Source organism: Camarhynchus parvulus, chromosome 2 (assembly GCF_901933205.1).
Source record: "Camarhynchus parvulus chromosome 2, STF_HiC, whole genome shotgun sequence".
Lineage (NCBI taxonomy): Eukaryota > Metazoa > Chordata > Aves > Passeriformes > Thraupidae > Camarhynchus > Camarhynchus parvulus.
In genome coordinates, this window is record NC_044572.1 from 7854823 (window position 1) to 7867362 (window position 12540).

Genomic DNA, 12540 nt, shown 5'->3' on the forward strand with positions numbered 1-12540 from the left:
TAGTGTTTACTTTTCTGTTAAAAAGTCTGCTGAAACCTGGTTGAAAGGCATCTTACAAGTTTGTGATGTATTTCCAAAACACGCCTGTGCAGCACCTGAAACAAGGGCATTTCTGAAGCTGAAATCTTATTTTTCTCTTTTTGCAGGGATCCCCAGAATTTGTTTCCCCCTGAGGTCAGCAATGCAAAGCTTCAGTATGCTGGTTGGGGTCCAAAAGGGCAACAGCTGGTAAGAGAAAAAACAAGTGTGCAAATGTATTTAGAGATCATGCTGCTATTGCTTGGAAGTAAAAAAATAATAATTCCTTTTTTGAATAGTTTCTTGAAGCCTGTGGTAGCTTCTAGCATTTATTTATGATTGTTCTATCGTGTAATTTATTTATAAAATTCCCAAATATATCCGTTCACTGCAAAGTAATCGTGTCTAAAAATGCAGAGAAAGAACACTTCATGAAAGCTTTTTGAGAGGATGCACCTGCTTCTCCCAGTGTTGGACACAGGACAGATTATAGAGATAATAGTTTGATTTATTTAGCATCTCATTGCTTCACAAGGGCATCTTCAGACTTGCAAACTTGGCTCTGGGGATATGTTAATATTAGCAGCCCCGTTTGGAGAATGCATCTCTCTAGAACAGAGCTGCCCTGAATTTGCCCTGTGGTTGTTTGCAAAATAGACAGAATTAGAAGAGGATCCTGGAAAGTTTTCAGAGCTGCTTAAAAAAAAAAAACCAACCACACCACTTGTCAGGGATTCATTATATTTCATGGAGCTGTTCATACTGCAAAAATCTTAACATCCCCAGTATTTTAGCCCTCAGCCACTGCCATCCTAGATGTGCCCATTTTTCAGAGCATGTATTTCCTGGCCAGATCCCCTGGCTTCATTCCCTGGTGCAAATCCAATATTAAGTTTTTCTATATTCCAAACATTCTCTTTCTACCATAACAAGAAATGAAAAAGTGGCAACTTATTTTTTGATATGGAAGCTTTATACCAAGAAATGAAGCTCATTATAAAAGAAAATCTGGCATGCATCTCCTGTTCCCAGTCCTTCCTTGGGGACTGTTTGTCTGTGTCCTTAACTAGATTGTTTTAAATTCTGTGATTAAAAAAAAAAAACAAAACCAAAAACAAAACAAAACAAAAAATGGGAGTCATTATCATTGCAAGCCTGAAAATCAGGTTGGACAAAACAGATACAGGAACAGGAAAGTCCTTCCTCCAACAGGAGGATTCCCTCCTCCTGCTCCATCAGGAAAATTGTGTTTGAGAGTCATTGACCCCAGATCTGATCAGAGAGAGGAGTCAGCAGCCTTTATCTCTGTGCAAAATGTCCTCTGAGGAGCTCTTTGCCTTCACTGCACACAGCTGGAGGGACCTCACACATCATTTTGTTCCAATCTCCCACCACGTGCAGGGAATACCTTTAGGACCTAGCACAGGAAGCCAAAACATTTTTCCCTTCACTGCTCACTAGCTCTATTTTAAGTCTAACAGAGTTCCACAATATGTAACAAAAACTACATTTTCTAATCAAAATCTAATATTGAGTGGCATTAGTCACGTTCTCCACTCCACAAGTGAGTGTTCCTTCCTTTTACAGAGTTTTGCTGTGAATTGTGTGCCCTCAGCACCTGTGGCCACAGCTCGCTGCTCACTCACATCGTGCTCATTTTACCAAGCTGATTCCCACCTTGGAAAGAAAATCTAAGGAGATTTTATACCAAAATGAAGAAAAATGTTCATACCAAAATAGACAAATTATATCTCCAACAGGAGAGTATGCACAGTCCAGGAGAAAAGTCTTCTTTACAACCAACTTTATCATTTAATGCTGAAGAGGGTGATACCAATTTCCAACATATTTTTAAAGCAATTTAGAATGAAAACTCAAAGCCCTCAGGAATTCCTGAAGACATCAAGTTTCATGCATGTTCCTTCTGTGAGGTATATGCTATATATATATATATATATGTATATATATATATATTACCTTTAAAAATCCCTTTGTTTGTTGAATTCCATATGAATCTCAGAAAAATCTTGCTACAGCAAAATTGTTCTGCATACTTATTTTTTCCTTTAGTTTTTTTGTCCTTTTTTTGTCTTTCTTTTTGTCTTTTTTTACTTCAAGATTTGCAAAATTATTGGCCTGTAATTGAGCTCTAGTTCCTGTTCTTGCATTTGGAGTCAGGGTGGATGAGGAGCAACTCACTTGTACTTTAAGCATTATTTTGTCATACTTCTAACATATGTGCCTTTTTGTCCTTTTCTTTGCCAGTCATTGACCTTGAAATAAAATTATAGCTGTACTTTATAAACTAAACATGCTTTTACATACATCAATATCTTCTTTTTACATCTAATAATCAGCAGTGAATTGCCAGAGGGAAAAAAGAAGCTTTTAAAATTAAAAAAAAAAACCCTACAAGAAAAATAAATGAGGTCTAGAAACACACCATGTTCATGTTCTGTATTTCAGGACTAATTGGGTTACTCAGAATATAATTGCCAGTGAAATTCATGTCACCTTCTTTGGAGATGCAAAGACAGAGGAAAAATTAAAGCCTATTAAAATTTGATAGCGGGAATGTGTTTGCTAAATGTGCACTGAGTGGTGTTGCAGGAGAAGGAGGGAAAATGTGTTGAGTGGGAGGGAAAGGAGTAGCTGGGAACCACAAATCAGCTCCTCTGGTCCCAGGAGGCTCCTGGGGGTGTTTGGGGGGGTCCTGCAGCATCAGGAGGACCCCAATTGTGTGTCAGCCCTGGTGCTGCACTCCCTGAGCACTGGCTCCATCCTGCATCTCCCAGGAAAGGAGGGAGCCAAGGGCAAGTGTGGTTTGCATCACCTTGAAGATACCCCAATTTTCAGGAAATAAAATAGCTTTCTCCTTGAAATCTCCTGGTTTGTTCTTTTTTGGCAACATAAAGGAAAGGCAGGGCAGGAGAGTAAGAGGGCTTGGTTCCAGAATTTTTATCCCCTTTGTAGCTTCTGTTTCATCCTTCCTAGGGGAACTTTGGGTTGCTGAGCCTGACCTCTTTCTCTCTTGCATGTCTAATCATTCAAAAAAGAAATAAATCTGAAATAGAAGGAACCTGAATGATCTGCATTCTCTGCAATTAAAAATATAGTGGAAGATTCCCAGGAGCAATTTTCTATTTATCTTGCTTTATTTTGTCCTTTCTCATTAAATTATATGCCAATTTTTGCATGATTAAGTCCTCAGAGCATGTTTCTTGACTTCTTACTAGCCTGCAGAGTGCCACACATGCCAACTGAGCTGTTTAAATAATGGCAGATACTGGATCAGAGAAAATCTGTCAGAAGATCAGAATGCAAAAAAGCTCTCACTTCTGGCATCTCAGAAAAAATGCTTCAGCTTTTCTCTGATCTCAGCCAAAGTCTTGACAAATTAAATCTCACAAAGCTGTTGGAAGAATGGGGCCCTCAGCAGTGTGAGCTCCAGAGTCATTAGAAAGAGAGCCACTAATTTCAATGCAAGAGGGAACACATTCCCTAATTTTGGCTGTTAATAAAGGGCTCATTCCTCTCATTTGTCCTACAGCATGAATCATCATTTCTGCCTTTCCAGCATAAGTGAAAAACACTGTTAACTTGGAATAGCTGTGTGATATATTCACTATTTGTGGGTGTAAATGACTATGCAAAATGCCTATGGGAAAAATCCATCCTTTCTGTGGTGCACCTCACAGCCCAAAGCCACACTTAGAATTCCATTTCATCAGCCTACTGGCCTTCAGCATGGTGCTTGGTGGCTTTTTAGTGAACAGACTGTACTATCCTCAGTTTGTGTGATATTTTCCAGCAATATGAGGCTGTGGGTGGCATGACAGGACTGCAAAAAAGTGTTATTCTGTACCTTTGTCCTGTTCTGGGCATGCTTATCTGCACAAGAATCTTCACTCCTTGGATTTCTTCTCTTTCTCTGATCATGCCATCTATGACTCAACAGCTACCCACTTCTGATTTTGCCACCAAAACATAAAAACCTTCTGTTAATTGATCTTATTGGAATATTTTACCAGTTTCATCATGTTCCATCTCATGTTCCAAGGCTCTGCCCACATGCTGAGAGCTCAGCAATGTTCCTGTGGTACATTTGTCCCAACAGTATCTAAGAAAAGGTTAATGGTGCCTGAGATCCTGAGCTCAGCTTCATTAAACTTGTGTGGCTGACAGGCCTGGACCTGTCTGTTTATCAAGAAAAGTGAGTGCAGTGTGAAGAGGTTTTCTTCGCTGTTTTTCTTGGCAGCACAGACAAAATCAGGGAGTGCTTCAGGAGTGCTTCAGTGCTTCAGGGACTGTCCAGTGCATCTCTTTAACTGAGGTGCTCAAGGAATCCAATAAACCCAAAGCTTTCAGGAGGCTTTTATCTAAGTCACCCCAAAATGAGCACATCCAGGCTCAAAGTATTTGCATTAAGGACAAGGAATATCCAAGGGCCCTGCTGCCACAAGGAGAGAGGAGGCAGGAGGCCTGCTCTAATAAAATGCAGTGAATATTTGTCTGCATTGACAGCACTAAATACAGTTCACAGGAGCTGTTAAACTCCAATATCAAAAGCAGAAGCACTTCTGTTGTGCTGCTATTTTCTTTTTTTTTCCAAAATCAGAATCTGTAACCATCCTGACAGATATTAATGGTAATGGTGACACATCAGATGCTGGGGGAAGCAGTTTTGCACAACTTCAGAGGCAGCAGTTATAATTCTAAAAAATCTCTCTCATAGATCATAGCATTTATTCTTCTACAAAGAGAAACATTTCTTTTAAAGTTCTCCTGACCAGTCAGTCTATTATTGTTTACACAGTTTCTTTAAGTACAGAAAACATCCAGAAAGCAGATTAGGGTTGCTGGAAGTTTTGCATGTCCTTGCATTTACTGCAGCCCCACAGAAGGGCCAAAACAGATTTTTCCTGCATTCATAGGCAATAAGCCTTTTTCAGTGTCAACTCTTTTTGGAGCAGGAACTATCTCTTTTTCTTGTAGATTGGGCTGCAATCAAGTTTATAATTGGTTCTAAGGTAACAGAAGTTAAGTTTCACAGCAGGTGCAGAATATGCAATAAGAAATCTCTATTTCAGGGAAATGCAAATGCCAGGGGAAAAAATGGAGTGATTCTTTCAGCCTCTTCCATGTTAGGGGTTTGCAGGTGCCTTCAAACAGTGAATGCTGATGCTGGTAAACAGCTTAGTGTCATAAATATTAAAAAGTGCAATACAATTAAGTGAACCATTGGATTTTTTTAATATATAAAACATTTGAATGATAGATCCTGCTGCACATGACCAGAACCTACCTATTTCCTTTATAATTTTTTTAATGCTGTAGTACAATGTTTTTCCAACTAGGATATCTAGATGCAGAAAAAGCTGGTTAAATGATGACACCTGGAACTAAACTGGAGTGACTCCTCTAATTAGGAGTTTTTCCCCTGCCTGAATTTGTGCCTGTCATGCCAGCTTAGTTCCAGGCAGAAGGGCTGCACAGAAATCAAGGGAAGAGGATCATTTCCACAAGAGGCACTGAATCATCTGCTGTTGTTCCTATTCCAGCAGGGCTTTTAGACTGTTCTGTGTATAATTGCTGTAGTTCTATTTGTCTCTACCATTCTTTCATAGATTTTTGCATCATTATTTTCAGGCTGTTGTTCCCTCACCTTTTCTTTTTTGCAATGACATATGAATCAATATTTAGCTGTGGTCTACTGTATGTAATTATTCTGGCTTGCTTATCTTGCTTGTTGCAAAAAAAAAAAGATTTCTGCCCTGTCTCACTCCACCCCCAACCCCAAAGTCTATTTAAGACCTATTTAAGCATAGTGAGGGATCTACATTCTGGAAAAGTAAGATTTTCAGCATAATAATGTGCCATCTCCTCATCCCCTTCTCAAACATAAGAATATGATTTTTTTAGGAAAATTTAATTTAAACATATTACATATATACTGAGCACCTGGACAGGTTGCTCCTTTCTCCTCTCCCCTCACTTTATTCAAATCATTCCACTGGAAAGTGTTGTGTTTAGGTTTTGTTTTGTTTGTTGGGGTTTTATTCCTTTGATGCTCTCTCTTTGTTTACAGTGGCAGCAGTGTCCTATTTTTAACTTTTCACATCCTTGTCATTCCTTTGTCACCCCTGGGCTTGGTGACAAAGGAATGACAAGGATGTGAAAAGTTAAAAACAGGATTGGCTCCCTGTGCCCCTAAAGGGAGGCTTTAGCACTGTCAGTGTTATGTTCTTTGCTGACAAATGGTCACAATCTCTTCTTCTCCCAGCACCCTTGCTACTGCATCTTCATCAGGTGGCAAAAGAGCAGGATATTTAGGATAACTGCAGGTGTTGCAATAAAATGTTACTGAAGGAATATTTAGGTAATTTTATTTAAAATAGGATGTTGCTCCTTTCGTGGCTGTGAAATATTTCAGAGGACAAAATGAAATTTGCTATTTGTGTAGAATTTCACCAATAAATCAGAAATAATTGCCCTTACACCCAATGTGACACATAGGATGATGCAGGCTTTTCCCCTGGGGGTGAGACATTACCACAGGCTTCCTCTGTGATTTCTTATCTGTCATTTTGTTTTCTGGTGAAGTTTGATTTTTTATATGTCACTTTCTTTTCTGGTGAAGTTACAGCAATAGATTCCTGCTTTTAAATGGACTTACAGAATTGATGCATTAAATGTCACTGACATTCACAGTGTGCATTAAGGAAACTGAGTGTGTTCTCACAAGAAATGCAAATATCCATGGATTTTCTAGCTTAGAGGAACTCACCATCCTGTTCCTTTACAAGGAAATACTGAATTCTCTTCCTTTATATGTTACCAAATTTCCTCGCCTGCTACTGTACAATATTCCTAGCAGGAAAACACTCCAGCTTTGGGTCAGTGCCACTGGAAGTTGTTCCCTCCCTTTACAGAAATTTTTTGAATTTCAATTGAGATTTATGGATAGTGAACCACTCTTTTTTATTAGGGGCAGTTTTCATTTCAGAGATCTGACTGCCAAATTATCTTCCTGTCCATGCACAAGTGTTCCTGGCGTCTTACAAATCATTGGTAGGTGGAGGACGTCCTTTGGAATATGTGCTTATGAAAAGTGTGGTTCTTAAAACTGCAGTGAAAATATTGACCTTTTCTTTTAGATAGCTGCCATGAAAATATTGACCTTATCCTTTAGGCAGCAGCAGTCACTGCTGAGAGTGTGGGGAAATTACAGACGTTGGGATGCCACAGGCAGGACGGGGCAGTGCCACTCAAGGAGGGTCCCACCTTGGCTTGTGGTGCTGCTCTCTCCTTCCCCAGGAGCTGCCATTTACCAGAGAGATGAGGAAACTTCATGGAAAATCCTGTTAGCTCTCCTCCTTCTTTATGCTGACACAAATAATCTTTGTGCTCTTCTTAGTCAGGTGTTCTCTCTATAACACAATAAAGTATTTTAAATGGAACACTGTATCATCTCACATTAAATAATCTAATTTATAGTCATGCCCTACATAACCATCAGAGATATTAGGTTATAGAATACACGATAATCCATCAAGCAGAACTTAAAAGCAGAAGCAGAGTTCCGTACTAAATGGTACATTTACTATTACATTCTTTTATATAACAAGGCAGTTATAAATTAAAATAACCCCATTAGAATACAGGGCAATGAAATACAAGCAGACATGGCTCTTTCTCTTTGTTGAGGTGAAACAAACCCTCCTTTCTTCCCTGAAGAACAGAAAATAGGACAGCACATTTTTCTTGAAACAGACATTTTTAAATCTCTAGAATTCTGATAAGTGTTTATTTGTCTGTACTTTGGCAGATTCTAGGTGTGATTAGAACCCATGCATGTTGTGGTCTAACCTGCTCACAGAACACAAATTGAAATGCACAGCATCTGTAACGATGCAATGTCAAAAATATAAAAAAACTTGCAAAAAATCGAGAAGAATATTAATGCACGGAAGGGCTTAAACTGAGAGAATCAAGAAGAAAAAAAAAATCTCTTCTGTACCCAGTTTAAAAGGAAAAATTTTGGGAATGTGTCTCCATATCATAGAAATCTGCCATTACTTCTATAGTCTATTATTTGGGACTTTATCTCAAGTATTAGTTTTGACAATTTTGGATTGTCTAAAGGCATTTAAACCCATAAGATCTTAAATCTCTACTGATTTCCTAAGAGAGAATGCAAGGGGGCTACTTCCAAGCAAGTTTCTGAATAGGCCAAAGTCTGCTCTCCTAAATTCCAGGGCTTCATTCTTTTTTTTGCCATATTTCCTCTTGTGATCCTGAACTTCACCACCTCATGGTGTGTGCAGCATCAGCTACTCCCAGCTTTCACCTTGCCCTGTAATTTCTCCTGGTTTGAAAGTGTGAGGTCCAGCAGAACATCTCCATCAGCTCCTTCATCACCTGTGTCAGGACAAATGCCCTCCATGCATCTCCTGGGTTATTGTGCTTGGGTTTTTTTGGCCCTGCAGGAGATAAAGGTTAAGTTTCCCCATGAGGATCTGGGTATTTAAATGTGAGCCTTCTTCCATTTATATGGAGAAGGGCACATCTCCTTCCTCCTGACCAGAAAGCTGGGATCAGGCCCTCCCACTGCTCCTTTCCTTCCTCCACCCACATCCAAGCCCCACAAGGAGATCACCTCCCCCAGCCCCAGCAGAAGTCACCTCCAGATCTGGAGAGCCACATCCTCTCTGGGGAACCCTTCAGACTCTGCTCTAGAGCTCTGGACACTGCTCACAGAGATAGGAAATGTTTCTTCATTTGAAGACAAGAAGGAATGTTTTTTCCATTCTCTCTGACGTTTCGGTGGCTTTGTTGATCACATGTAACGAAAGCAAAATTAATTTCTTAATGTTTATTTTGCAAGGTATATTGGCAGTTTCCAAGCTATGTGCCTAAAATCAGGAGATTTTCATGATTTACTAGGGGTGACTCTTCTAAATTTCCTTTTCCAAATATTCAGTCAAGGCCACTGAAGGCAGGAGATTTTTTTGTTTGAGTTTTGCTGCGGCTCTGGTGGTTTCCCTTGCACAAACAGCTTCATTTCTTTTCACTGCACTGATTTCTGTGCAGCCAAGCTCTTACACCTGGAATCAGATGTTTTCAAGTCTTCCATCCCCAGTGATGAGTCATGAATATTGATTTTGATGTGTTCATGCATCAGCATGATTCTTACATGCATCAATCTTCACTTCTGTATTCTCTGCCTGTAGTGATCCCCCGTTTTTTTTAGCTTCTCTGTCCTGAAATCTTCCCAGCAGAGTTATTTTAAACAGGTTTAAAATTCCCTGTGATGTAAACATTACCTTTGCCTATGTCTGGGCAAGGTAAATTTGAATTAAACTAAGCTTTATCTCATTGTGGCATACCTTCAGAAACTGCAATGTCTTCTAAATCCCTGGTGTCTTAAGGAGTCAGCTTCTTACTTTGAATTAAAGCAGACAAATGGTCTGGTATGAAAACTGCAAGTGTAGCCTTTTCTGTCAATTATTTATTAAGATGTGATCCTCTGCAATGTTCTGATTGTGTAGAAGAGTTTAATTGTGTAATCACTGGTCTTAATAATGACATTTTCATTTTGTGAAGAAAAAAAAGTTGATTTAAAATTCTTTATCTCACTCCTCTGTCACAATTGTATTCTGTCTCTTTCCTAAGTTTGAACATGAACCAATTGAGGGAGAGAATGAAAATATTTTGAAGGTTTTTGTCTTGTGGTTTTTTTTTAATCACCTGGTATCAAACTATTTTTAAATGGCAAGAAGAAAAACCTAATTAAAATACTAGATCTTATTATGCAAACTCACTGGTGAGGAGCAGTTTATGGTTTCATTACCCTCTTTGAAGGACTGATAAGAGCTGGTGTAATCACATCATATGCATTAGGAAAAACACTAATGACAGAATACATTAATGACAGCTATTTGAACATCAAAGTTTGCATTTTATGAGGCTCAAAAGAAATTGGCAGAGTATTCATTAAATAATGCATAATCAATCAGCAACAAGCTTTAGAACTGATTTTGAATTGATCACACATTTTTCTGCTGAAGTTGATGTAAGAGAAGAAAGTGCAAAATGCCAAGACCTTTCTGGTACAATTCTTGTCACACTTCCTTGGGATCACAAAATGAAAACACAATTATTGTTTCTGCTTCAAGATGCTACATGGATGAGGACAGGCCCAGGCTGATTCTGGGTGGTACAGTCAGGATTTAACTCAAACAAACAGCAGGGAATCTCTCTCTTTGCAGCTTTTCATTTCCACTGTCCTCAGCTTCCAGGTTCCATATGGCAGCATAAAACAAAACCAGCTAAGAAGGGATATCTCCAAAATATTTGGATGGAATTAAAGAGCACTAGAAATGGTGTAGAGGGAAGGTCTTTCTGTTTGTGCATTTCCAGGAAGGGTTTGATAACAATCAAAACTACTTGTGTCCATGGTCTGACATTTCCAAACCACATTTACAAGCTGTGGCTCTGTTACAGACCTCAGCCAGCCACTTAGCATATAAATAAAGACATAATACTTTTCCACTTCCTGAACATATTGGTAAGATAAATCTGTGTGTATTTTCCAGAGGCATTCTGATCAATGTGATGAATAACACCATATAAATATGTAGACAGTTAATATACAGTTCAGCACAAAACATTCCTATCACTGAAACCCAAAAAAAATGGACATGAGTCAGACTGTTCTAAGGAAATTTCTTATGCTGAAAAGTTTTTTAAAAAGTCCTTGATTAAAGGGGCTTTAAATCCCCTTGTGAGATTATTGTGGTGGGTTGCCCACCAAGTTGCTCTATCACTCCCCCTCCCCAGTGGGCCTGGGGGAGAAAATTCTGTGAAAATCTCATGGGTGGAGCTAAGGACAGGGGGATCACTTGCCAGTTGCCATTGGGGCAAAACAGACTCCATTTGGGGAAATCAGTTTGATAATTTGCTATTAATTGTAACAGAATTGTGAGAGTGAAAAAAAACCCAAAAATAAACAGCTTCTCTTCCTACCCCTCCCCATCCACTGGTGACCATGGTGTCTGTGTTTCTCTCACATTTTGTCTCTCCTCTCACATACATACAAACCCAGCATTTTCACCCTTTTATAAATACATTTTCACAGATGCACTAGCAGTGCTCCTGATGGGCTCATCTTTAACCAGTGGCAGGTCTGTATTTTTTCGTAGATTTTTTTGTTTACTGATTCTGCAAAATAAATACAAGTGTTTCTGAGAGGTGCAAAAAAGTCTTTAAATTATTCTGTTTCTTTTCTTATTATTCAGAATGTGCTCTCAGGAAAACTGGTTTTCCAACAAAAGAGCAGAAAGAGAAAAAATAAAGTTTTGACATTAAAAACAAGAAACAATGAAATACATCATGTTGGATGAGGAGACAATAGTGTGTTTATTTGTAGTTCTATTTCCCCACTCACTCTGCATTCCTTTTTGTACCTGGCCTTTTTAAGCCTCAAAGGAAGATTGAACTGATTTTGAATTTAAAGAAGGGTTTGGTGGTTTAACCCCAGCCAGCAGCCAAGCCCCACACAGCTGATTGCTCCAGTGGGATCAGGGAGAGAACCAGAAGAGTAAAACCCAGAGCACTCATGGGTGGAGATAAATGCTGTTTAATAGGAGAAGTGAAAGCTGGGCACACAAACAAAGCAAAACAGGAATTAATTCCCTGCTTCCCATGGTTGGGCAGGTGTTCAGCCACCTCCAGAAGAGCAGGGCCCCATCACATGTATCAGTGACTTGGGATGACAAACACCATCCCTCCAGAAGTTCCCCTCCTCCTTCTCCTTCCCCCACTTTATATATTCATGATGCTGTGTGGTCTGGGACAGCCCTTGGGTCATTTTGGGTCCCCTGTCCTGGCTGTGTCCCCTCCCATCATCCCAGGCACCCCCAGCATCCATGACAGCGTAGCAGCACAAAAAGCAGAAAATTCTGTGTAAACCTTGCTCAGCATTAACAAAAATATCTCTGCATTATCAACACTGTGCTCAGCACAAATCCAGAACACAGCCACTGGGAAGAAAATTAACTCTACCCCAGCCAAACCCAGCACACAGTGCCAAGGAAGGATTTGTGACTCTGTACATGAAAACCAGTTCTTGTTGCTCAAACTCTCCATGTCAGAGTGCCAACCTTTCCATGTTATCTCTTCTCTCACAGGTAAATCCTGTGGGCTCACCTTGCAGTGTGGAAAGGAGCCTTTAAGGTGTAGGAAACATTTTCGCTTCTCAATGTGCTAATACCTTAAAGTAATAAACATCCAGGCATTAACTTTATGAGAAATTTGAGTGATGCAGCTCATGCAGTTGACAAGTTATACATTAGAAATTGTGGGGTAAAGAGAACATAAACTTAGAATGCCACTCTACAGCTGGTAAATAAATAGGAGAAGTAAAAATGCAGATTAATGCACATGAATTTGTATTCTTTTGATCTATGGAGAAGTAGGAATTTCACACATCTCTTTGGCTGGAAGGAAGGTAGGTTGACC

The 12540-nt window shown here is 39.4% G+C and overlaps 1 protein-coding gene across 5 annotated transcripts in view; it reads left to right on the forward strand.

Moving 5' to 3' along the window:
- The window catches only part of DPP6 (dipeptidyl peptidase like 6), a 562376-nt gene that overhangs the window by 461118 nt on the left and 88718 nt on the right, over nt 1–12540 (forward strand). For all 5 annotated transcript variants that reach the window (XR_004061384.1, XM_030965369.1, XM_030965378.1 and 2 more), the window contains one exon: nt 147–228. Coding sequence is in view for 4 of the 5 variants with exons in the window: in XM_030965369.1 (XP_030821229.1) it covers nt 147–228 (82 nt within the window). In the remaining variant the exon portion in view is untranslated. The remainder of the gene's footprint in view (nt 1–146; nt 229–12540) is intronic.